Raw genomic sequence first — 27,714 nt, 5'->3', positions numbered from 1 at the left:
AGTACTTAATTAATGAGGGTGCAGCTTGTTGCACCGCACAGACGAAAAACAGATGTGACAGGGTAAAGCCATGTCTCTTAACATTTGTATTTAAATGTGCATTTCGAATTACTAACGTTGTTTCGTTTTTGAGAAAAAATATTAAAATTAAAATTAGCAAAAATAGTAATTAAAGCGTATCGCTATAAGAATAACTTTTTTTCGCAAAATTAATAATAACGGAGTTATCTTAAATAAAAATGATATTGGGTATCCGTAATTTGAGGAAAATTTTCAATTTTTTTTTTCAATTAGAAGAGTGTAAATGCATATTATAACATAATTTTTAATTACAAACAACTTTTCTTAATAACAATTTTTGATATTGTGAAATATAAAGGCACTTTACTCTTGAGCGAAATTCATATTTTTGGACATACCTCGTATATTATTGACAAAAATTGATATCTGATAATTGCATTTTAGGTTTTAGACTATGCAGAGCACCTTATGGAGAATAACTTTTTTTCGTAAAATTGATATTAAAAAAGTTTTCCATGTGGTTCCAAGTTACGCAGACACGCTGTATAATCAAAAGATTATATATAACTAATTATATATTACAAATACTATTTTTTCAAACAATATATGATTATAATGAAATTTTTGTACATTTTTAATTTAATTAATATTTTTTGTCCACCAATTAACAATGCTTGTGCATCCATTTAAGTCTAGTTAACACACATTTTAGATCTTCTAAAATGGCCTCTTCAATATTAAATTCACCAGGCTTGGCTAAATCATATAAAATTAAAACTTTCTTATTTTTGATAACTGATTATTTCGCTTCATTGCCATTTTTCGTATATACCTCCAATATTGTTTAGATTCAGTGTCCAATTCTTCTAAAGTTGGAGGAGGCCCCAACCTTACGTTCCATAACCAATCGGGGTATTCTTTATCTTCTTTTAAAATAGCGTCCTCTCCAGTTTTATATATGTTACTACCACAGGCATATTTGACTAATTTTTCAGGATCAGTTTCTACAGGTAACACTTTCTTTTCCATTACAGGTCCTAACTTGCCAAGTTTCTTTTTCTTTAGTGCTCCTCCTATCATGCTGACACCTACAAAAAAATTAAATGAAGCAATAAAATCGTGAATTTAACCCTTTCACTGCGGATGGCGTCGGAAGATGTCATTCGCTTTTTAACTCACAGGCAGATGATGGATGATGCCTTTCAATGCCTTCGGCATGGGCAAATAACTTACTTTAGTATATCATAAGCCTCAAGTGAACGACGTCTTTCAAGTCATCTGTAGCGAAAGGGGTAAAAGCAAGCTTGTTCTGTTTAACTATATTAGGTGCTGCTATAGTATGCGGTCTACCTGGCCATATCTATTATAGTGTGTGAAATAAAGCACCTTTTGGGGCTTATTCCCAACTAAAATAGTCAATTGATATGACAAAATATTAATTTGTAAAATAATAATTCTTCTGATTTATGCATTTTATTCACTTTGTAAAGATTTTTTTGCTGGCATTGTATACCTATTTGTGCGGCTAAACAATACCATAATCTTTTCTCAGAAGGGTTTGCACATAATAATGAAAATCTTTACAAAGTGAATGAAACTCGTAAATTGTAAGAATTATTATTTTAATTTTACAAATTAATACTTTGTCAACACACTTTATTATGTTAAGAAATAATAAAGCCACAAATTTTTACTCCACAAAATTGGCTTATTCCCAACTAAAATAGTAAATAGAGATATAACAACATTTGCCCAGCGACTCACTGGGCAAATGTTGACTCAAACTCAAAAGAAATGTTTTCTTAAAGGTACGATTCCGACATCAATGGCAGGCAGCAGACGGCAACTGCAAACAGCAGTTGCACTTGTTGCCACGGCAAACTGTGATTGCTGTAGAATGTCAGTTGCTAATACATATATACAACAGAGCTAATAGGTCTACGGCTTCTAAATTCTGAATAATATTTCTCCATTCTTTTCAGTCCTCTGCACTCTTTCTCCAGTCCTTCACCCCGATTTCTTCTAAATCCCTCTCTGCAGCCTCTAACCATCTCTTCCTTGGGCGACCTAGTCTCCTTTTTCCCAATGCTCTGTCATTCAATATTCGTTTGACATTTCTACTTTCTGGCATTCGAGTAATATGTCCCAGCCATCTAACTCTTTGGGCTCGTATTTTTGTCGTTATTTTTGGTCTCCCATACATCCTCATTACTTCTTCATTTGTTCGTCTCCTCCAGGTTTTCTCCGCTATCTGTATACCTCCAAAAATCTTTCTCAGGACCTTCCTTTCCCATATCTGTATCTTCTTCTCCTCTTGTTGATTCATTACCCACGTTTCGCTCGCATACAACACTGTGGGCCGTATTATCGTTTCATACATTCTGATTTTCGCGTTTATTGATACATTTTTTGCTTTTAATATCGTGTTTAAGGCACCCACAACTCGACTTCCCTTCAATAATCTTTTATCTATTTCTTTTTCTTCCCTTCCAGTACTGGTTACAGTCACTCCCAGGTATTCGAATTCTAATACTTCCTTAAATTTATATTCATCTCCTTCTCCTTTCATTTTTATATAGTTATCCTCTTTATTTAAATCTCCTTTCATTACCATGTATTGTGTTTTTCCTTGGTTGATTCTTAATCCATACCTTTTTGCTTCCGCTTCGAACTTTTGGAATATTTTTTGAAGATGTTCCTTTGTTCTTGTTAGGACGACTAGATCATCAGCGTAAGCTATAAACTGCTGTCTGTTGTTAAATATGGTACCGCTTGTACTAATTTTTATCCTTCTTACTATGTGCTCTAGTACCAAGTTAAATAAGTCTGTGGATAGAGGGTCACCATGTTTCAGTCCTTTATTCACTGTGAAGTGTTTTGAAAAATTTCCTTCCATTGTTATCCTGTTTTTTGTATGTTGAGCGTCATTCTCACTAATTTAACCAGCTTTCCTGAAATACCCAAGGATCTCATTGCTTCATATAACATATCTCGGTCTACTGAGTCGTAAGCCTGTTTAAAGTCAATGAACAACATGTGTAGTCCCAAATTTTGTTCGTAGCTGTTGTTCTGTATTAGTTTTAATAAACATATTTGATCTGTTGTTGATCTTCCTGGTCTAAAACCTCCTTGGTATTCTCCAATGATCTTATTTACCTCCTTTTGCAATCTATTTCGGATGATTTTTGCAAGTATTTTATAGGCCACTTCTAATAGCGATATTCCTCTATAATTTTCGCAACTTGTTTCATCACCTTTTTTGTAGATTGGACAGATGAGTGCATTGTTCCATTGTTGCGGCATTTCCACTTTTTGCCAGACTGTTAATATTAGTCAGAAAATTTTTTCTTGAAGTTTTTCTCCTCCTGCTTTAAAAATCTCTGCCGGAATTCCGCTTTCTCCTGCGCTTTTGTTATTTTTTTGCTTCAATATTGCTTCTTTTACTTCTTGTAGTGTAGGTTCTTCTTCACGTTGTTGTTCTGTGTTATCCTGTTGATGTTGTTTTATTTCCTGGGGTTCTGCCTGTTTCTTTGCATTTAATAGTTCTTCAAAATACTCTGCCCATCTGTTCAATTTTTCTGTTGTTTCTCCTAAAAGCACACAGTCTTTACCTCTACAGTAACTTGTTTTACTCTTTGCAGTTCCTCGGGATTTTTTTACTTCTTGGTAGAAATTTCTTATTTCCTTGTTTATGTATGATTCTTCTATTGTTTTCAACTGTTTGTCAAGATGTTCTCTTTTCTTTTTTGTGCAGATTTGTTTTACTTCTGTTCTTGCCATTTTATATTTTTCTGTAGTATCCTGTGTATTATTTTTGTCTTTTTCTATTTTTTGTTTATTTCTACGTATCAATGCTATTTTACAATCCTCGTCAAACCAGTCTCTTCGTTTCTCTGCTTGTACTTTTCCTAGACATATACTAATACATATATAAATTATTAGTGCAAAGTAAATACGTATGTCATGGTAACAACTGTAACTGTCGTTTGCAGTTGCCACTTGCTGTCGATGTCGGAATCATACCTTAAGTTAAGTTTGAGATACCCTGTAAGGAGGACAAGGTACATACATCAAAATTGTGTTGTAGTCTTATGTTTTGTTAACGTTTTGTTTATTGAACTTCCTTCATATCTTTAAAAACGAAGAAAATAAACGATTTTATTTTTTAACATGTGTCTGAAATGAAACAATACTAAATTAACAATAAAAATAACAACAGTTAACAAAACTTTAAAAACAGAAAGACACGTAACGTAAACAGTTCTGATTGACACTTATTAGGGTTATTCATATAACACAGAACGTTTTTATGCCTGCCTGACTTTTATTAAATTTTAAAATAAACTCATATTTGGATTTTCAGACAATGTGACGATATAGTTTCGGTAACAGCATACATACAACTTTTATATTCATGCTGAATATATATATTCATATGAATCACTTTAGACTAAATGGATAAATTTCTGTAATACAGAAATTTTCTTTATACTAAAGGTGATATTTAAGTGTCTAACTAGTTAGCAGTGATTAATGAAAACTATATGTGTAGCACCATAAATAAAAAATGTAAGTAACAGTTTAAAAAAAGTACTTACTAGCACTATCCTTCTTTGCATAGGTATTTTTTGAAATATAAGATGTAAACTTTAATACCATACATCTTACGTTAAAAAGGGTATAAACACTGGAATAATTCATTTAATTAGTTTTAACGCAATATAGCAACACAGTTTTTTAATTTGATATTAAGATATTTTTACAAAAAATTAATTTTGAATTTTGATTTTGTGAGGTTATGTTTATTTTGTACGAAACTGCATGACATATGACAATGACATGACTTGACTTCTTCTTCCATGTTCTGTCGATGTTTAGAATCCATCACATCATGGCTATGCCTATATTATGCGATAGGCAGCGATAGGCTATGCGATAGGCCAGCACAAGTGTACGTGCAAGAAACGATACAAGAAAAAGAAAATGTACTATCGAACAAGCGAGACGTGGCGCGTGACCTTGTCGTATTGTGCATTTATCGCTGTGTATTTTCGGGCAAGGTCAGCCGCCAGGACTCGTTTGTCAGATAGTAACATGCATAGTGTCATACGGCCTTAAGACTTCTCTACGAGGGAGAAATTGTAAAAATAATTATAGAAGTAATACCACCACAGGGGAAAGAAATCATGAGCGACCTCCTGAAAATTTCCAGGAGCATGGAAAACAGTAAACCTCTACTATTTCTAAACAAGGGAAAGAATTTGAGGAACCAGGAGCTTTTAAACCGATCTGCCTATTAAACACAATGGGCAAGATCTTCGAAATACTTATAAAGCCGTTAAACGGGCCGAAGCCGAGATGTTTAAAGTCAAAAAACTTATAAACGGACACAAAATTTACCGCAAAGTACCGAAACTTATTTAGTCATGCTTAATCGGCTGATTCATTAACCGGAGTAGCAGAAAGTATCGGCACTAAAAAGTTGATTATTCTTCATACCCTTCGTACAAAAAATGTGAAATTGACAACACCGCGCGATCATAGTGTATTTCTATTTTTTCTATTAGGGATTCCAATGAACTGTCAGTGGTGGTCGGTGGATGGCTAAAGCGACATGGCCATAGACATAGTTAAGGGGGGTGGTCATGTCGTATCTAATGTTTACATTGAATATTGACAAATTTGTAAAGAATATCCTGTTTGGTTTTGTTTTTTTGTTAATTGTGTAGCGATATTTGTGAAATTGTGATAGCAAAGTAAATATGAAGTGGTTTAAACATTGGATACGCCTATGGATGACAGTTTCGCCATCCAGCAGCCATATTATATAACGTGATTTGGAATGCCTAATTCCTTACGTTGGTTTATGTTTGTAGCACTGCACTGAAAGAAGTGACACGTGACACTACTGACAAGCTACTGATGTGACTGACGGTGATCGCGTATGTCATATGTCTACATAATAATAATAAATAATAATATTATTATTTATACATATTATTATTTTAGAATGTTGTGTTGATGTTAGTATGTTAAATTAGTTAGAGTTACATGTAGTAGTAGATGTTATTTGAACTCAATTTTGCAGAGTATTTTTGTTCAGTTTCTTTATTAAGGATGGAATGTAAAATCGAAATTAAGAATGAAGTTGAAGAGTATGACCAAAACGATATAGAGCTATCCACATCAGTAGTTCTGGAAGATTTGAAAAATGATCCAGAGAAAGATTACTCAAGTAAGAAAAGTAATAAAAAGGTTCATTTTTTTATCTCCTATTGATAGTACCTATGTGTCAAAATATGGCTTGCTACACTTGCCACTCCTTGTCCTTGTTACTAATATATATATTTACCACCTTTAGCTGAACTAAATCTGCCAATTTATATGAACCCCTAAGAAAACATCACATTCTTGCTAACATCAATCATCCCAGCAGTGAATGTTCCAAGTTCCAGTTAGTATTTAAATTGATAAATATGTAATGTGAAGATCAAGTACCTACTTGTCTATACTAAAATTCAATAAGTTATACAGGAGACATAAACATTTGCAAGTGTATAACAGGAACCATATTTAAGATTATCTTTTTGTTTGGCCAGAAATATGTATCATTTATAATTTATACAGTTTAAATACTTTATACATACATATAAAATTAAGTTAAAATGCACAACAAATAATTATTACTAATAGTTCAATACAATAAACTAAAATAGATTACTAGAATAAACATTACCAACAAATAGATTCAAGATAAGATCTCAGTAGTTCCAACAGCTACAAGAGGCAACATATTAAAACAAATATACAAGATTAAACCAGCAGCAACTGTGCTATTACATAACCTGAGAGACCTTTAGATCCATGCCCTCTACAGCGCCGGTTTAACCAGGGGTCTTTTGGGTGCTGTAGCACCGGGCGGTTGAAGGTTCTAGGGCGGTACGCGCGAAGCGCGTGCTGTTCCGAAATTATATGATTATGGTAAAATAAAATTTGCATACAAATCCACATGATATAATAATAAAATTTTTTCTGTTTTATCATTAACTTGAAAACTTAACAATAATTTATAAATAAATTATTATTATTAACGTCGACGTACCTATATGGTTTATGCACTGTGTTAAGTTTATGTTATCTAAATGTCAGATAACGTACAAACATGCCGCGCGCCGTAAAATTATATCATTCTACAGCGTTTAAGAATATAATTAGACAAGTAAGAATCTGTTTTTAGGTGGATGTGAGAGGTGGCATTCAGATTTTTGCGGATAAAGTTAGGTGATAACTTCGTTAATAATAATTAATTTATGCTCCTTCTCAAGTATGCCCCGAACATTAATAAAAAGATAAAATATTTAAAAATTTCAAGATATTTCGTTTTTTTTTCTACTTTTTTTGCTTATAACTTAAAAACTATTCATTTTAGAACAAAGTCCTATAGGAATAAAACAAAGATAATTAAATTTTCTATCAGATGCGATTTGTTAAAAATGTCTTAATTTATCACCCTTGCTTCAAAATAGCAATAAATATAAAATAAGGGGGCAAAACAAGCCTGTCCTTATTCAATTATTTTCCATCACTTGGGTTACACTTGGAACCTTCCTAATTCGCTTAAAAAAATTTTGTAATGTGCTAAAACCGTACACCAAATTTCATTAAAATTAACTTACTAGATTTTGCATAATAATTTTGCAATCTAAACTTTTTTTAAAAAATTAAAATTTTTTAAAATATTGCACAACAAAAACTAGAACATACAAAGATTTGTCAATTTTTTTACATATAAAGAAGTACTCCACCTATCTAATGCACTTTACAGAATTGAAATAGGATTATTGAAGCAGCCTCAGCAATGTTTTAAAGTTATAAACAATTTTTTGGCTTATAAACAAATTAGTGCTGTGTCCAGGAGGGGGTGCTACGGGCTCCTTTATTTAGATGGACTTACCCAAGTTTTTTTATGGATTTTGACCCGTAGAACACGAATTTTTTGGGTAACAGTTGATCCGGATGTCGATAAGATTGTTATAAACAAAGAACTTGAGGAATTACATAAAATCGATTTTTCGCAAAATAAAACATTTTTTTTTGTATTTCTTGGGTAATTCTAAGCAAAAATGTTCTTACAAGTTTTTTCGTAGGATGCATAGTTTTCGAGATAAACGCGGTGGAACTTTCAAAAAATCGAGAAATTGCAACTTTTGAACGCGAATAACGTTTGATTAAAAAATAAAATAGCAATTCTGCTGACAGCAATTGAAAGTTTAAGTCAAATTATACCGGTTTTAATTATTAATTGAAATAAAGTTAAGAAATATTTTTGAGCCTGGGCGCGGCATCCGTATCAGCACCGGGCGGCAGACTGTGTTAAACCGGCACTGGCCCTCTACATTTAGATAAATCAATTCCATATTCTGTCACAGTATTCAAAATAAGAGTTTTAAGCCCTTCTGCACTGTAATCAGCTACGGATATTAACCCCCAAAAGGACCCACAGATTTTGATTTATTTATATAATTGATATGGCGGTAGCTACTCCTCTGATAATATATACAGTAGACTCTCTCTATAATGTGACCTGGAATGGCGGACTAATTACCTCGTTATAAGCAGATCTCGTTATATCAGACACAATAATATTGTGCATACCACAATTTGATGCCTCTTACATAGTTTATTAGGAGTTAATGGTCGATCTCAACAATGAAATTTGGCCATTGTAAATTTCCTACAATATTCAATATCTGTCGATAGATAAACAAGAAGGAAGAAGTTTATTACCGGCCGTGGAATTGATTACAGCACTGGTCTCAATAAGCACACAGATGTTGGGCATTCCTGTGTACAGGCAGCAGGCAGTTATGGTATTTATTTATGGCCATCACCATGCCAAAAACAGGTAAAGAAACATATTCTTCGATTTCATTTTTCCTCGATATAACCAACTATGCTTCGTTATAGAGGTGTATACCTGTGTTCATTATAGTGAGAGTCTACTGTATATTTATTATAGTATGGCTCCCCATGCGTATGAAGCTTTTCTACAGGGGTGAAATTGTAAATTATAATCATAGAGGTAAGAGCACCACTGAGGAAAGAAATCATGAGCGACCCCCTGAAAATTTCCAGAAGCATGGAAAATAGCAAACCTCTTATTATTCCCAAACCTGGTAAAGCTGACAGTGATCGCATTCATGTTAGAATAGAATGTCATAGGCATATATGTATGTAGGATGTTGATGTTATTTTAAGATTATAAATATTTAAACTGAATTTTGCTGAATTTTTTTATTGTTTCTTTATTAGCGATGGCATGTAAAGTCCAAATTAAGAAAGAAGTTGAAGAGTATGACCAAAACGATATAGAACTATCCACATCAGTAGATATGGAAGATTTCAAAAATGAACCAGTGGAAGATTACCCAGGTAAAAAAAGTAATAAAAAGGTTTATTTTTATCTCGTATTGTTATTTAAAAATTATTTAGTACCTCGAAGATATATAACAACATTAATTAGAATGAAGTTTGGACGTGCTTGTTTCCCTTTACATCTATCAAGAATTAAGGTTTTTGATTCAAATCTTTGTACTGAATGTCAGAAGGTGGGTGATTTGAATCACACTTTCTTTGAGTGCACTAAATACATTCCATACACCTATAATTTAATCGAAGATTTAATAAAATGTAATGTTTTTCCACCTTTCAATGTATCCCATCCATTGTCTCTGAATAGCAAAAATATATATGATTGTTCAATGAAATTTATCTGTGAAACTAAAATTAACCTCTAAACTTTTAATCCTGATAATTTGATATATTATGTACATATGAAAAAAGAAGAAGAAGAAGATGTATAATGGAAAAATGTGGTGAGCAACTTGGACAGTCCATAGCGGCCAGCTGCAGCTTTTGTACTGAGTAGAGAGCTGTGGAAGAGTTTGCTATGGAACTCTAAGGACTTCATTGCCTTCTTTATGTATGAATAGAAAACAAAAAGTTATGACTGGCTAATTGACACCCAAGTCTATGCCATAAAACAAAAAAAAATCTCGTATTGTCAATAAACAACAAAACACAACAATTCAATAGCAGGTATGTCCACCTGTTGCTTGCAATCTGTTTAGCATCGAATAAAGATGTGTTATCCTTACCTGGGGAATAGCCCGATATTCCTCTACCAGGGCCATAACTGTACCAAATTTTTTGGAGGCCTAGGATGACAGCCAATAGCTTTTTTTAATTCATTCCATAAATGCTCAATAGGATTGAGATCTGAGCTGCATGTGGGCCATTCTAATCTTATCAATCTAACCTCTATTTTATGAGTCAATCAATGTCTTTATTTAAAAAAATGGTACAGCTCTTACAAGAAAAGAGATATTCGGATAATTCAAAAAACAAAATTTTAGTGATGCCTCCGGGATAATACGACAGGACTATGAAATAAAATTAGCTATTCCATTTTTTCACAGAATTTTGTAAAGTTAGGAGAAAATACAACGCTTCCATTCATCCCTGTATAATGCCATGCAAGCAATTTTTTGTTACCGGAATACTACCAAACTATATCAATACATGTAACCTACAAACTGGTGCAAGAATCTTAAAAATCGGAGCACAAATAATAAAGTTATAAATTGTCAAAAATTTTGGGTGGCGGAATTTTGTGCCGATGAGTGTATTTTTTTGTTTTTCTACTAATTAAACTTCAGTTTATAGAGTATACAAAATTGCATTCATTTTATTTTTAAAAAATTTATTTTGCTGTTAGTGGCCATTTTTGTTTCAGTGTATCGATCATTTTCACGGAAAACATGACTTCGCTTTTTAGCCAATATTTTCACTTACGTTTGTCCTAGAATAATAAATCAAAAACCAAACTTTTTAGAAAAGTATGCTTTAAAAAACGGTCCATACCATTATTTACAAACTACCCTTAAGGCCTTAAGTGAACCCCAACATTTGGAAAGATAAACTGATAAAATTCCATTTTCAGCATTTTTTTAACAACATAAGGCAAGCAGATAATGGTTTGTAATTTTTTTCTGGAAAAGACATACATACATACAAACTTTAAGAGCTTTGAGACTTAGTAAATTTTTTCATAAAAAAAAATCTTAAAAATGTAATTTTTTGAAAAATCTTAAAGTTTGACCCCTTGTATCTCTGATGGGTACTGATGTAAAATTTGAAATTTGGCTAAATGTTAGCCCGTAATAAGTAGAATAGGGGGTTAAAATTAGGAGTTGCAGACTTACAGCATATAGGAGTTACAGGCCTGACAAAATGGTCAAAAATCATTTTTGAGCGTTTGCGGACAGAGTAATTAAAATTCAAATAAACTGTGTAATAAAATAAAAATTAATGTACTTTCACCATTTCACAATGAATACAAATTTATACAACATTATAGAAATATTAACCTTCATTTTGAATTTTGATAGTTCAGAAATTGGGATATTTCTTCCCATAAATCTGAGATATGTTAATATTTGAGCGTCCAGTTGCTGTTAAGAATTTTAAAATTTCTTGGGTGAAGAAGATTCGAAACTCCACAATACTAGAACGTCTCATGAAGACCACTGAGATTTTAAAAAGCAGGAGAGAAAGCTGGAGTATTTTGGACATGTAATTAGAGGTCCCAAATATAGGCTGCTGCAAAATATTATGTACGGAAAAATAGCAGGCAAACGCAGTCCAGGACAAAGAAGAACCTCATGGTTGAAGAACTTGCGAGATTGGTATGGTATTAATACAAGCATGCTATTTAGGATTGCAGTGAAGAAAATTAAGATAGCTGTGATGGTAACCAACGTTCTGAAAGAACATGGTACATGAGGAAGTCCAGTTGCTTTTTTTAGTTCTGCGGGTGTGACTTTCCTCAAGATTTTATGAAAAGGCACCCAAGCTTCATCATTAGTCCAAGTAATGAAGCGTGAAATAGGACAAAACCTCGCAATTTTTACAGAATGGATCGATTTGCTTGAAAATTTAAAAATAAGTAGTGAATAGTCCAAGGATCAAAATCTATATGATGCTGAAAGGCGCTTTTACCATGGGGGTGGTTGGTACCCCCTGTTGGGGGTGGAAATTTTTTATTATATTTTGACCGCAAAAGTTGGTAAAAACGTTCATTCTAAGCAAAAAATGTTTATACATTTTTTTGATAAAATTAATAGTTTTCGATTTATTCGCTATCGAAAGTGTTAGTATTATATCGAAAAATCAATGTTTTTAATCAGTTTTCTGCTAATAACTCCAAAAGTTTTCGTTTTATCAAAACAACCTTACTTAATAAAAATGTACTATTTGAAAAAATAAACAAAACCGTGTTTTTTAATTTTCTTTAAGACCAACAGTAATCAAGATATACTTTATTATATTTAGCTCTCCTTTGTCAAATGTTAAATATTGTAGTTTCAAAGTCAAAAGACGGGCAAAATATGCATTTTTCGAGAATATCTTGTTAAAACTAATTTAAAGAATTTAAAAATATCTATCTCTAGAAATAAAAAAGAAGTCACTAGCTCAAAAATTAAGTGACATAATGAAAAGAATGTCAGTCCCTATTTTTTCCAGCGCAAAAGTGGTCGGAAGCAACCCCGTAATCACCACCCTAATTAAAACTAGTCATTGACCTTATTTGGTCTTATTTATTTATGTATTGTTAATAGGTTCGAGAAGTTTGACCGACTTAGAATGATTCGTTTTTAAAAAAATGAAGTTAACAGCGATTAACGAATTTTTGTAGTTTGGAAAAAATGGCCTTTTCTTCTGAATAGAAAGATTAGCATCAGAGATGTGAAAAAATGTTTAAATATTAAATTGTATCTAATTCAATTCCCAAGAATTTGATATGAAAAAAATTTTTCTATGACAAAAATTAAGTGAGCTATTGACAATTAAAACTTGTAATGGCATGCAAAAACCACCTTTACCAACCCTTTCAAAGTCACCTCTTTTTGTGACTAAGAATTTTAATAAGATTTAATATTAATAGGCTTGCAGATCTTGTAAAAACCTACAAAATTCTTTTATACCAAACTTTCTAAGATACAAAATAAAAAACTTACGGTTAAAAAATCAACATATTTTTTTGAGAAAAAAAAAGAAGAAATCCAATTGTAAGCATAATAATGTAAGTTAGCGGTGTTTTTAGTCATTGGCCTTATTCGTTCTTCTTTATTTGTGTATTATTAATATATTCTAGAAGTTTGACTTGCTTAAAATGATTAGTTTTTAAAAAACTGAAGTTAAAAGCGAATAAAGAATTTTTGTAGTTTTGTAAAAAATGCCATTTTCTTCAGAATAGAAAGATTAGCATCAAAGATAAGAAAAAATGTTTAAATATGAAATTGTAGGTTATTTAATTCTTAAGAACTTGGTGTGAAAATTTTTTTTCTCGACAAAAATTAAGTGAATAGTAAATGAGTATACTATAGAAGAACATGGATTTTTTCCATATAAAACTAACACTTTCGATAGCGAATAAATCGAAAACTATTAGTTTTATCAAAAAAAATGTATACAACATTTTCTGCTTAGAATTAATGTTTTTATCAACTTTGCTGTCAAAATATAATAAAAAATTTCCACCCCCGAGATGGGGTGGCAAACACCTCCATAATAAAAGCGCCTTTCGGCATCATATAGATTTAGATCCTTGGAACATCCACTACTTATTCTTAAATTTTCAACCAAATCGATCCATTCTGTAAAAATTGAGGGGTGAAAAGCTTCGGTTCCTGGACTACATAAGCACTTAACTTAAATAATATTCTGGGCCCAGAAGGTTTAAAAAAAGTGCACATAGAATTATATGTTCAATGCTGACAGTTTTTATTACCCCTAGCCACCACTTTCCATCATACACACAGTCTATTACATTATTATTTTAACTTAGGGAACGGGAGATAGCCCTTGTTTTAAAAAATTCTAAATATTTAGCTGTCTGGTATGTTTTGAAATATTTGACTTTATTATCTGATATTCGTATGATTCGATGAAAATAATGGGTGCGAGGAATTTTCAAACAAGTTTTAAATCAAACTGTCTTTAAGTTTTGATTCAAGTTGTAGGATTTCTTCACTTTCAACATAGTAATACTGAATACCTTTTAAATTCTGTGAAAAAAAATCAAACATATCTTTTGCAGTTAAAATTTGATTCTTACAAGTTGATTGTAAACTGGTTTTAGCAACTTCTATTTTTGTTGTGCCGCCGATACCATCGCATGCATTTTCCCGTGAGCTGTTGCAAAAAGTGCCATTCCACCTGTAGTTCAAAATCTTGCTCATGATGACAGATATTCAGGAACTTTTTTTATTTTTATATTGGCTACTGGATGTGCATGTTTTAATGGACCGAACATGTGGTAATCACATGGTGAAAGATCAGGACTGTATGCAGAATGTTCAACGAGAGTCCAATGCATTTCTGCTATTTTTTCTTGTCAGCTGTATGCGGTCGAGAATTGTCATGCAAGAGCAACACATTCATCTCGTATACGACATCCCGTCTTTTGGACCTATAGGAAACTCGAACACGGTCCAAAAGACTACAGTAATAAGCTGCATTAATGGTTCGTCTCTCATGAAGAAAATTTAATAATAATTCCAAAACATGTCGCTAAAAATTTGCCTGCAGACAAATGAGTTCTCGCTTTTATCGGACAATTTTTGGACGTCGTTGATGACTTGTTTTCTACGGCATCTCGTCCTTCACGAACTTGTCTATGCCAAAATTTCACTTGTGTATTGGACAGTGTTGATTTCCTATCTTGATTTTTTAGTCTTCGCCAAATTTCAGCGGGACCAACATTTTCTTTTGCAAGGAATTTGATAACAATGCGTTGTGCAACCGAACATGGCACTACTCTCTCGCTCGTCGCAACAGTAACTGGCTGCAAGTCATTAGAGAACAGGCGGTAGCGCGCAGTCACACATTAGACTATAACCTACCACCACAGGACTAATTTAGACATATCCGCCAGTTTATGCTAAGCGGGGACGGAAAGGTCTTTTCATATTTGATTCACCCACGTATATAAAAGTAGACTAAAACCCTAAAAATTAAAGGAGTAAGGCAGAAAACACAAGAAATCGCCGATATTACTTAATTAACCTATGAAATGCCAGTAGTGTCAAAATTTCATAAATGTCATTAGTGTAAAAATTTGATAACAGTGGAGTAAACTTGGCTGAGGTTGGACCAATTACAAACAAGCATTACGGCGCGGTAAATTTGAATTACTTCTCCTGGTTTAAAAACAGACCGTAATACTCAACCGAGAAAAGAGGAAAAGTGTAAAAATGAATTTTTGTAATAATATATTTTTACTATGGAACGCTTAGATACATTTTGAACATATTTAACAACAAAATACTTGAAGCACAGAATATATCCTGGTGTATTCTCTGCTTGGGTTGTCCATAAATAATAATAGTCCATTCTTTGACGGTTTTTGCGATAAATTTTAAAGAACCGCTTGGATTGACTTAATTGAAATTTGGCATACATATATATAATATGTCAAAGAAAAAAAGTGATATTGTGCCGATGTGTGCTTTTGCTCTGGGGTTGGGTACCACCCCTTCTTGGGGGTGGAAATATTTAACCTCAAAATAACCTCGGAAATTGATAGATATTTCAATTCTGAGTAAAAAATCTTATATACGACTTTTTCGGTAAATTGATATTTAGTAAGTTATTCACGATCGAAATTGATGATTTCCTACATGAAAAATGCATGTTTTTGAGTGGATTTTCAAAAATATCATTTTTACGAAAAAGTCATTATAATCAAAAAGAGACCTATTAAATTAGTGAATGGAGTGGTGTTCTTTAAATTATTATAGCAATAACACAACCTAAGTTACAGCCTACTTAAAATCAGGGTTTTTTCGAATTAACCTTGAATCAAACATTTTATCATTAAATAACGCAAGAAATAAAAATTTTTAGAAAAAAATTATGGAGACATCTTTTAAATATTTTACTGATACCTTTAAAAGGTGCTATGATAACAGTGATTTGGATAAAAATGGCTGAGTTATTACAAAAACAAAACGATTATGTCGTTGAAAAATCAAAAGAATAATTACTTAAATTGGTGAATTTTCCACAAAAATAAAAATTAACATTATTCCATAAACAATTAGGTTTATTTATAGCCTGACTACGCATTCTGAGATTTTAACCAGTTTAAAGTGCTTATGTTTGAAAAAAATTTCAATTTAGTATTAAATTATTTTTTGATATTTTATAAATGTTTCCAATTTTTCCAAAATTACTTGAAAACTAAAAGAAATCTGAAAAATATATATCAATACTAAAATCTAGTAGTTTTTATACTAAAACTTATTCAGTGTTTTCAATGTCTCTATGGTAAACACTGACTGAGAGATTTATATTTTAAGTTTGCACGTAAGTGTGAGAAGCAGTTTTCTAAGCTCTTTGAATCGCATGTTTGAAAAATCAAAGACCTCCAGAAAGTCCAGCTTCTGAATACTTTTAGCACTTACAATTCCCCATAAAATAAGCTTTGGAACAATGAAATATCTTGAAAATTACAGAAGTTATCGTTAAAAAACCATATTGAAACTTATGTCGAATACTTTTTAAGCGTTGATATAAGTATTTTATTTTTTTTTTTCATGAAAAAGGCGCATCGTATGAAAAAAAGAGAAGATATATTTTCTGTCATAAATTAAATAATTAACTCAAAAATGCTTTTTAATTTGAAATACCTCAGTGGCGTACTATTTTTTTTTAATTCAGAGTAGTACCCGTATGCGCGCCAATGGTGAATATAAAATTCTTAATAGTAAGTCTGTCAATAAATGCGTAATAACTACCTCTTAAAACCCACCAAATGTCATTTGCATATCCCAACCGGTTTTAGAGCAATCAATAAATCTTCATTTTGTAAGAGAAATCTCAACACCCCGTATCTTGGAACTTCATTAGCTACGACTCTGGTTCTACTAGGTCTCCAAACTTCATACATACACAGATTTTTTCAGTTTTTCATAATCTATATTTCTGCTCGGAATATTTTTTCAATAAAATACTTACTTTTTGAGTTATTTGCGAAAAACCGTCTAACAACGTGGTTCTTTTGTTGAAAAATGAACATATTCACTCGCAAATAACTCGAAAAGTATTGACTTAGTGAAAAAACTTTATAGAACAAAAGTTGCTTAGAATTAGTCAGTTTATCCATTTCCGGACTTATTTTGGACCTATACTTTTTCACCCCCGAGAAGGGGTGAAACTCACCCCCTGGGCAAAAGTACACATCGGTACTATATCACTTTTTTTCCTTAACTTATTAGCTATGTGAATGCCAAATTTCATGTCAACCCCAGCGGTTGTTTAAAATTCACAGGTTTTGCAATATTTTGCCGTGAGTGAATGATCTAATAAATCTATTTGTAGGTGTAATTTACAGGGGTTGAAAATATTAAATACTTAATAAACTAAATTGTAAACATAAAATAAAGTTTAGATCACTACAAAATACATCATTACCTAATTTAAAGTTACAAAATATTTTTTATACAAATTCTTATTTAGAGGGTAGTTTTTAAGGGTTTAAAAATAGTTATAAACTATAAAATACATTTCAATATCAGAAACAATCAAATTCCTATATTTAACATACTATTTAACGTACCTACACATAATTTAGATTTAAATAACACTTATATCGGCTCTTTTTAATTTTTGGTAAAAAAGGGTAGTTTTCACCCCTTAAAAATAAAAAGCACACATTGTAGTCATATCACTTTTGGAGAGGAGGACAAGATGAGCTTATTTGCAAAATTTCTTCTAAATCGGAGCGGTTCTTTAGAATTTAGAGGTCTTGCAATATTTTACCGTTAACGAACGTACTATAAACAATAAATAACTTTTTATTAATTTCACGTCTTTAATCAATTATTCATCTAATACACTATCGATATTATTTAATAAACCACTCAAAATATTCCTGAAGCCATGTCAAATATTTAGTAGCCTTGTTATATTTGCTAATGTCCGGTCACTGTCACCGGATAGCAAATGTTCGATTTGAAAAATATAACCACGGACGTTAATTATTTTCGAATCCTGGAAAAACTAATAAATATTTTTGAAAAATTTAAATGCAGAATGAAAGATTACATCATAACCGAAGGTAGAATGTCCCTTAGAATAAACAAAAAGTTTCTTTTTAATGAGATATTGGAAATTACAAATCACACTCAATTTTATCTTCTTTCTCACCCCTGTAACTTATTAAAATAAACATTGAAGAAGTTTTCAAAGACTTTCTACCCTCGGTAATGATGTAATCTTTCATTTTGCATTTAAATTTTTCAATAATACTTATAAGTTTTCTCAGAATTCGGAAAAAAATTAACGCATTTAAATACACTGCGATGCAAAAAAATCGATCCACTAAAAATTTGGTCATTTTTGAAGTTTCGAAATTCCTAAACCTGTTGTTCGATTTAAGTGATTTTTTTACCACGTTATAGCCTTATTCATTGACAATGAATGACATTCGGGTGATACGATTCATTGGGGCGAGGAGGATTAACTCCCGTAAGCAGGAATCACTCCACCCCGCTTCAATGCTCCAGACCATCCACTTACCCCCCGATAGCACTCTGATGCGCTATAGGGGCTCTCAATCAGCAAAGTGCTTATCATATGGGAGTCTTGGGTACACGGACTCCCATATGAAATCCTACCCCGATCAATGCAGGCCAGCGTGAGGCGCTCTATTCCCGCTATCTCTAGTGACTTATCTTCGATCTGTTTTGCTTGCTCGGGCGCCGAGTCCCCGCTCTGGGCTATGTCCAGTTCGGTGACTCGGCGCTCGAGGATGTGGGCCCCTCATGCCCGTTTTTGGGTTTTGTTAGTAATATTTTTGTGTGGCTTTCTCCTATTGTTAATATTTTATTGATTTGTTTAGTGGCTGAAGCCGTTTTGAAGTTTTTGTATATTTTTTTTGAGGGATGTCTGAAACGTATAAAAATCAACATTAATAAATATAATGAGATGCCAAAGGTGAGCAAGTTGTTTTCTTTTGATAGAGCTACGATTATCTAGCCTTTATTATATATTAACTAATATTTGCTGTTTGGGTCTCCTGTGTTTCCATCTATGGTACACATCATACCTTAATATCTCTTGCAGGATTCGGTTTGGGTGGTCTTCTAGCTCAGCAAATTTTGTTCTGGCTTTTTCCTCCATAATATCCAGTACTCTTATTTGTTTTAGGTCTCTAAATAAGAACCGTTCGGCGACATATCTGGGCACGTTTGCAGCTTCTCTGAGGCAGTTGTTGTGTGCCGCTTGTATCTTCTTTTTGTTACTTTGACTCGTGTGACCCCATGCAAGAGATGCGTATGTAATTATTGGCAGTATAATGCTATTTATAAGTCTTAATTTTGTTTTCATAGCTAATTTGCTTCTTCTTCCTGTGAGTCCTCTTATTGCCGCTCTGGCCGCTGCTGTTTTCTGGACTGTTGCGTTGACATGTGATGTGAATGTTGTAACGTTTGAAAAAACTCCAACATTAATTTAATATCCCAATTCCCAAAAAGAATGTCTATTTTTTTAATTTATTTTGTGAAGTTCAATATCATTATAAGATCCCAAGCCGACCCTGTATACAGCCATGAAGTATTGCAGCAACATTTCAATGTGTTACAAGATTCCTGTTTATTTGAGACGCAAAAACAGAATTTGTAAGAAGTGTTGACAAAAGTACAGTTCTAATGCGTAGATGAACTTTCTAGAACAAATCTTGAACTGAAAGTTGAGTTCTTGTCAACTAAGCATCCCTAAGGATCAAAATCGCTCGGTACTTCCGTCGTATTTTCCCCGATCTGTGGCTTCAGACCGAAGCGCAGATCAGTCCGGTTTGATTTCTTCAAGCGTGAAGATCGCTTGCCGACTCACCCCAAAAGGGCGTGGTGCCTTTTGTTACCCGCCGGTAAAGGGTATAGTATGTCGTTCTGGAAGATCTAGTGTGAGGGCACGATGTTTTTTTTTTTTTTACCCCGTAGTGAAGTTGGGTGCTCTTACACTGTGTTTGAGTTGTGACGCAGTACTATACGCCGGCGTGGTATGAAGTCCCTGTATCTTGTCCAAGTTCCTGTTTAAATGAAGTCTTCCGAGTCCCGATTGATGTCCTGATGTAGACATTTTGAGTTCCAGTCCCGTGATGTTTATCCAGTTGATTGCCCCGAAATAAAAAGGAAGCCATGAAGCCCACCTCAGGTCGATGACCCTGCTTGTTTGTAGATGAACCCCCTTTCCGTGTAGTTTGTGACGATAAATATTTTTGTTGATATGAATTTTTTTGAAAAATAATAGTTGTTTGTGCTTTCATGATGCAACTTGTAAATTAAAATGACAGTGACTTTGACCTTTGACAGCTGCGTCAAAATTTTGTTTTGACATACACTGTCCAACAAGTTCTTTTGTCATTCTTTTGTTATGTTAAATTGAAGATTTTTTTTGTAATGTAAAAGATTTGTAGATATTTTGTCCTGTAAAATCATTTCCTGTTAAAAGTTTTTTTGTTTGTTTAAAAAAAAAAAAACCACCGTAAAGTTTTAAATAAATGTTTGTGAAAGTGTATCTATCATCTCATTTCTGTAGCCTTTGGAAAAATTTTAACAGAAAACTAATGCAACTGTATGAAAGTTTTAGTTCAGGAGAAAAGAAAGAATATGGCATAGAAGCCAATAATAAGGAAAGATGTTGTCCCAATGTAACCCCAAAGAGGAATCAATGATGATTGTCCCCCCGATTGGTACCCGTAAGTAAGAAAGTATCCAGTAAGTACCCATAGGTGAAATAGAGGATTTATTTCAAACGGCGTCCCTTTTTGTTAAATAGTAGAAAGATCCTCTAGTCAGAGTAAGTACCCTTATGTATTTAGTTATGGTAGTGTAGTCATCTTAACACCCCTTCACCCTCCCTAACGAATCTACGACCTAGCTCCCGCACAACAAATGAGCTGCCGTCCCGCAACGAGGCTTTATGTGTCTGCTTCTTCTTCTTTAGCCCCATTCTTACCCCCCAGTATCTCTATAGATAGTCTTTCCTTGTTCCCATATGAGCAGACATGTAAAACGCTTCAAATGGCGCCCAACGTGTGTGGCTCGACTCATTTTTGGCCTCCTTCCGGCTCCAGTTGTTCGCAAAATGCATCAAATTGCGCCCAACGTGTGGGGCTTTAAACGCTTCAAATGTCGCCCAACGTGTGAGGCCGATTCATTTTTCTGCCTCCTTCAGTATCCAGTAGTTGTCTTGTCCTGTTAAACGCTTCAAATGGCCCCGGCAACGTGGGGCCGATTCATTTTTCTGCCTCCTTCAGTATCCAGTAGTTGTCTTGTCCAGTTGAATGCTTCAACTGGCCCCGACAACGTGGGGCGTGTTATTTCTACCCCCTGACCCCATTAGCATGTGCCCACTACCATATCCCTTTAGCCTCCTTTCGGTCTCATTTGTACTACAACTGTTAGGCAGTGCCCGTCTTGGGTAGCCGATCTCAGTTTGTGGTGCAGGTGTTTCCGATAACATGGAAGCTCGACTCGTGTCATGTTTTGTATGCCCATTGTTACAAGTCTAGCTTGTAGACATGTTCAACTAGTAGTTAGCCTATCTACTAGTCCCCAATATCTTTAGCCACCCCCCCACTTAGTGTTACGCTTGTAATACTTGTAACGTACACCCTGAAGTTTGACCCGAGTAAATATCGCCCCAGTCTTCCCATGTAGTTTAGCCCAGATTCCTCTTGTCTTGCCCCCAGAAACTGTTTCATGTCTTCTAGTGCCCCCGAAACTGTTTCAGTCTGTTAGTCCCCATGAAAGAGCCCATTTTTGTAGTTTTTGTTGCAGAATGTTAATAATTTTTCCAAAGAGGTGTAAGTATGTACACATTTTGTTGTGATGTTGATTTGGTCATGCTGTTGATTGTATAGGCATGTACCATTTCATACATCATAGTGTATTTAACTTGTAACCCCATATGTATACTGGTATTGTATTGTATTGTATGTATCGTAGAACAGAATTGTATGTTATTGTAGCGTACTAACTGTATTGTATTGATATTGTACCCATGATGAAAGCATTGAATTGATTTTTTTGAAAGTATTGATGAAATATATAGACAAACAGTTGAATAAAAAAGTAACGTAAAATTTTTTTGAAAATTTTGATTAAAAGTAACGTTAAATATTTTGAATATTGAATCCAATTATGAAGTATAACAGTATGTTGTATTTTTTGCATGTATTCCTATAGATCAACAGTTTTTTACAGAATAACCGTTTTTTGTGATTATTGATTTGGTCATTTGAGTAGATGTGTAATGTTGTTGGTATGGTCCGTGTATGAGTTTAGTCCCGTATAGTCTGTGTGAGAGAAGTTACCCCTTGTAGAAGTCACCCCATGAAGAAGTGAAGAGGGAAACCGTGGAGAGGCCCCCCACTTCTGTGTTTTTTTCAAGCAGCCAGGAGAAAAGCTGTCACTTTTAGATTTGAAGATAGCGTTCTCTGTCGACACTGTTTGAGAATAACTGTCTTGAAGTGTAGAAGTTAGCCCCTGAAAAAGCCCCCCCCTTGTCTGTGTTGCCCCTTGTTTTTTTTTTGACTAATCTATCTTTGTAGGTGTCAAAAGGATGCCAGAGGTTAGTTAAAAAGAGCCCGTGAAGTAGTAGTTGAAGTCTCCCCCCCAGTGAAGTAGTTGAAGTCCCCCCGTGAATGAAGTATGTCTTTTTGTATCTGACATGTCACAAGTGTAATACTCGTGATGAAGGAAGTGTTGTTCAGCTATCTGTGAACACTTTCATTAGTAGTCGGAGCAAGAAATGTCTTATCCCGTGTGAGCTCATATAGGAACCAAATTTCAATATTGTTTGTGTTTGTAAGCCCCTGAGTATATCTAGAAGTCAAAAAGTATGTTGTTGTCTGTTTGTTTGTCTATCCCTGTTTTGTCTGGAAGTTTTAGAGCCCATTGTCTGTTGTCCCGTGTTGTCTATTAGCCCGTGTTGTCTATTAGCCCGTGTTGTCTATTAGCCCGTGTTGTCTATTAGCCCGTGTTGTCTGTTAGCCCGTGTCCGTGCTGGAGTTTGATTTTTTTTGGCGAATAGTTAGTTGACCTCTCTTCTCTTTGTTGATTGAAAGTAGGCCAAGAGCAGAAGCTGTGACAAGGCTGGTGAGGTTAGGATCTGGCCGCGTTGAGTACAGGTGAAGCTTGCTTTCGGTCGATAGATGGAAGCGGTTGTTCGTCAGAACTGTCATACTTTCCAATGTCCCTTTGGTCTTCCCCTTGCGTGTTGCTTTCATCCCCTGTTTTGAAAAAGTAGCCCCCCGTTTTGAAAAATAAAGTCCACCCCCAGTCTTGAGAAATGAAATGCCCCCAGTTTTGAAAAGTAAGTCTATCCCCAGTTTTGAAAAGTAAAGCCCAACCCCCCTGTCTTGAAAAATGAAGTCTATCCCCTGTTTCGAAAAGTGAAGTGTAGCCCTGTTTTGAAAATGAAGTCTTTCCCCAGCTTGTGATTTGAAAATGAGAGAGTTGTCTAGTGAACGTTCATGAAAGGTTCTTATGTCCTGGATTGGACTGTTGATTGAAAACGTAATGATGTAGTGTTCTCTATATCATATGTTGCGTTCATTTCCCTTAGTCTTGTTTAAAAAGTTTGATATCCTGTTTGAACCCAGTATACTAGTCTTTTTGGTCTTTTGTTGTTGTCACACGTATCCCCCCTCCCCCCTTGTTAATATTGTCTTGATTTTAGTCCTTGTTGTTGTCATATACCCCTTTGTCTAGCCCTGTCTTGTTTGAATGAGTTGTTGAAGTAAGTTGTTGGTGAGATTTTGTCTCACTGAGGTGTTTAGACTGGATTGTCTAAATCCTCGTTTTGCAGAACCGTTGCCGAAATGTCCCGTGAAACTCGCTAGGTGTTAGCAGAGTTTGGGCAGATGTTTATCTGTCAAACATCAACTTTTTAGTTTTTGTGAACCGCTCGCGGTTAGGCAACGAGGTGACAAGGCTGTGTCTGCCCTGGTATGTCACTTGTGTTACTGCTGTGGATGTCAGCGAGGTCCACACAGGGCACAAGTTTAGTTTCTTTCCCAAGGCACAGAAACTCTTGTCACCTACAGTTCTTTGTAGAGTCAAGAAACATTTAAGTCTACTCGACTTTAAAGAGTCTGGCGATTGATGGCACGCTAGCCCAATCCCTAACGACTTTTTTGTTTTGTTTAATCCCCACTAGCCATTATCTAAATATTTTGATATTGTTGTCCTGTCACACCTAAGATGTCCATGTTGGATTTTTTTCTGTTTGTTATCGAAAACTGGATAATCTTATCCAGGTTTCTCTTTTGCGCGGAGGCTTTGTAACGTTTGAAAAAACTCCAACATTAATTTAATATCCCAATTCCCAAAAAGAATGTCTATTTTTTTAATTTATTTTGTGAAGTTCAATATCATTATAAGATCCCAAGCCGACCCTGTATACAGCCATGAAGTATTGCAGCAACATTTCAATGTGTTACAAGATTCCTGTTTATTTGAGACGCAAAAACAGAATTTGTAAGAAGTGTTGACAAAAGTACAGTTCTAATGCGTAGATGAACTTTCTAGAACAAATCTTGAACTGAAAGTTGAGTTCTTGTCAACTAAGCATCCCTAAGGATCAAAATCGCTCGGTACTTCCGTCGTATTTTCCCCGATCTGTGGCTTCAGACCGAAGCGCAGATCAGTCCGGTTTGATTTCTTCAAGCGTGAAGATCGCTTGCCGACTCACCCCAAAAGGGCGTGGTGCCTTTTGTTACCCGCCGGTAAAGGGTATAGTATGTCGTTCTGGAAGATCTAGTGTGAGGGCACGATGTTTTTTTTTTTTTTACCCCGTAGTGAAGTTGGGTGCTCTTACACTGTGTTTGAGTTGTGACGCAGTACTATACGCCGGCGTGGTATGAAGTCCCTGTATCTTGTCCAAGTTCCTGTTTAAATGAAGTCTTCCGAGTCCCGATTGATGTCCTGATGTAGACATTTTGAGTTCCAGTCCCGTGATGTTTATCCAGTTGATTGCCCCGAAATAAAAAGGAAGCCATGAAGCCCACCTCAGGTCGATGACCCTGCTTGTTTGTAGATGAACCCCCTTTCCGTGTAGTTTGTGACGTGTGATAAAGGATTTTGTTTAAATATGGTATGATATATTTTTTTAAATTTTGCAAGGATCCCAAATGGATAAATATTTTTGTTGATATGAATTTTTTTGAAAAATAATAGTTGTTTGTGCTTTCATGATGCAACTTGTAAATTAAAATGACAGTGACTTTGACCTTTGACAGCTGCGTCAAAATTTTGTTTTGACATACACTGTCCAACAAGTTCTTTTGTCATTCTTTTGTTATGTTAAATTGAAGATTTTTTTTGTAATGTAAAAGATTTGTAGATATTTTGTCCTGTAAAATCATTTCCTGTTAAAAGTTTTTTTGTTTGTTTAAAAAAAAAAAAACCACCGTAAAGTTTTAAATAAATGTTTGTGAAAGTGTATCTATCATCTCATTTCTGTAGCCTTTGGAAAAATTTTAACAGAAAACTAATGCAACTGTATGAAAGTTTTAGTTCAGGAGAAAAGAAAGAATATGGCATAGAAGCCAATAATAAGGAAAGATGTTGTCCCAATGTAACCCCAAAGAGGAATCAATGATGATTGTCCCCCCGATTGGTACCCGTAAGTAAGAAAGTATCCAGTAAGTACCCATAGGTGAAATAGAGGATTTATTTCAAACGGCGTCCCTTTTTGTTAAATAGTAGAAAGATCCTCTAGTCAGAGTAAGTACCCTTATGTATTTAGTTATGGTAGTGTAGTCATCTTAACACCCCTTCACCCTCCCTAACGAATCTACGACCTAGCTCCCGCACAACAAATGAGCTGCCGTCCCGCAACGAGGCTTTATGTGTCTGCTTCTTCTTCTTTAGCCCCATTCTTACCCCCCAGTATCTCTATAGATAGTCTTTCCTTGTTCCCATATGAGCAGACATGTAAAACGCTTCAATGTTAGACCTTGGTCCATTGTGACTCCTAAATATTTAGCTTTGTTTTGCCATTCGATGGGTCTGTCTTGCAATGTTAGCTGTTGTTCTGGGTTATCTCTTCTCTTTTTGAAGATAACCGCTATTCATTGACAATATCGCTGTAATAAAATTGTTGCTAGACAGTAAAACTGTCATTGTATACTGAGTGTACGAATCAAACTGTGTTTTTTTCTCAAAGTTCGCATCACCTTCTGGACTATTCTAGCACTTATAAAATACTGAAATTAAAACCTAACTATAGCCTCAGGTTTTCTTAACATTTTGTCTTTCGATTCATTCGCTTACGTTGGATAATTAAAATGTTAGGTACTTTAACAACTGGCCATGTTCGTCATCAGTACAGGGTTTTTTTGAAATAAGTGCGGCAAACTTTAAGAGGTAATTTTACACATGAAAATAATGACAGTTTGCTTATTAATCATATGTCCGCAAACGCTTCGTTTCCGAGATACGGGATGTTCAATATTTTTTTACAAACTGACAATTTATTTATTGCTTTAAAACCAGTTGAGATATGCAAATCAAATTTGGTGAGTTTTAAGACGTAGTTATTGCACATTTTTTGACATACAATTAAGAATTTTATATTCACCATTGGCGTGCGTACAGGTAATATTATGGGTCATAATATCCGTTTGCGCGCCAATGGTGAATATAAAATTCTTAATTGTATGTCAAAAAATGTGCAATAACTACGTCTTAAAACCCACCAAATTTGATTTGCATATCCCAACTGGTTTTAAAGCAATAAATCAATCGTCAGTTTGTAAAAAAATATTGAACATCCCGTATCTCGGAAACGAAGCGTTTGCGGACATATGATTAATAAGCAGACTGTCATTATTTTCTAATGTAAAATTACCCCTTAAAGTTTGTCACACTTATTTAGAAACACCCTGTACTGATGACGAACATGCCCAGTTGTTAAAGTACCTAACTTTTTCATTATCCAATATAAGCGAATGAATCGAAAGACAAAATGTTAAGAAAACCTGGGGCTATAGTTAGGTTTTAATTTCAGTATTTTATAAATGCTAGAATAGTCCACAGGGTGATGCGAACTTTGAGAAAAAGGTACAGTTTGATTCGTATACCCGGTATACAATGACAGTTTGACTGTCTAGCAACAATATTATTACAGCGATATTGTCAATGAATAAGGCTATAACGTGGTAAAAAAATCACTTAAATCCAACAACAGGTTTAGGAAATTCGAAACTTTAAAAATGACCAAATTTTTAGTGGATCGATTTTTTTGCACCGCAGTGGAGCTGAAAGTTTGGGCCTATTCCCTTAATAAGTGTGAAATTTGTTTAAGGCAGCTTTGCCGAACGTGTGGTTTGGAATCACATTTGAACCTTGCACACGAAGGAAAACGAGTGTTAAAATTATTTTTTATAATTCTGGAAAGCAGCCTATTTGACGGAAAAAATGTTAATGAAGACTGGCACACTCACGAAATGTTAGTTCATTTATGACCATAATTAGCAGCACATAATTATAATACTAACATTATATAACTTTATTGTTTTAAATTAAAAACATTATTATTTATTAACTCATATAATTG

General features: G+C 34.1%; 2 protein-coding genes across 9 annotated transcripts in view; one reads left to right on the top strand and one right to left on the bottom strand.

Annotated features, from left to right (window-relative positions):
• Window positions 1-578: 578 nt before the first annotated feature.
• Window positions 579-4,850, bottom strand: LOC126880437 (39S ribosomal protein L54, mitochondrial). Its single transcript, XM_050644293.1, has 2 exons — window positions 4,620-4,850; window positions 579-1,109 (listed from the first exon to the last, which is right to left on the bottom strand). Exons 1-2 carry the CDS (start codon window positions 4,720-4,722, stop codon window positions 793-795), a joined length of 420 nt encoding a protein of 139 aa, XP_050500250.1. The 5' UTR covers window positions 4,723-4,850; the 3' UTR covers window positions 579-792.
• Window positions 4,851-5,942: 1,092 nt separating this feature from the next.
• Window positions 5,943-27,714, top strand: part of LOC126880429 (zinc finger protein 271-like) — a 43,741-nt gene continuing 21,969 nt past the window's right edge. For 2 of the 8 annotated variants that reach the window (XM_050644282.1, XM_050644275.1), the window contains exons 1-2: window positions 5,943-6,265; window positions 9,334-9,453. In XM_050644282.1, the coding sequence (XP_050500239.1) occupies window positions 6,085-6,265; window positions 9,334-9,453 (301 nt within the window). In that variant the 5' untranslated portion in view covers window positions 5,943-6,084. Of the gene's footprint in view, window positions 6,266-9,333; window positions 9,454-16,943; window positions 25,881-27,714 lie in introns of those variants that run through there. The other 6 variants (XM_050644276.1, XM_050644278.1, XM_050644280.1 and 3 more) reach the window with 6 other exon arrangements.

Source organism: Diabrotica virgifera, chromosome 2 (assembly GCF_917563875.1).
Source record: "Diabrotica virgifera virgifera chromosome 2, PGI_DIABVI_V3a".
Classification (NCBI taxonomy): domain Eukaryota; kingdom Metazoa; phylum Arthropoda; class Insecta; order Coleoptera; family Chrysomelidae; genus Diabrotica; species Diabrotica virgifera.
This window is presented reverse-complemented; position numbering and strand designations above follow the sequence as displayed.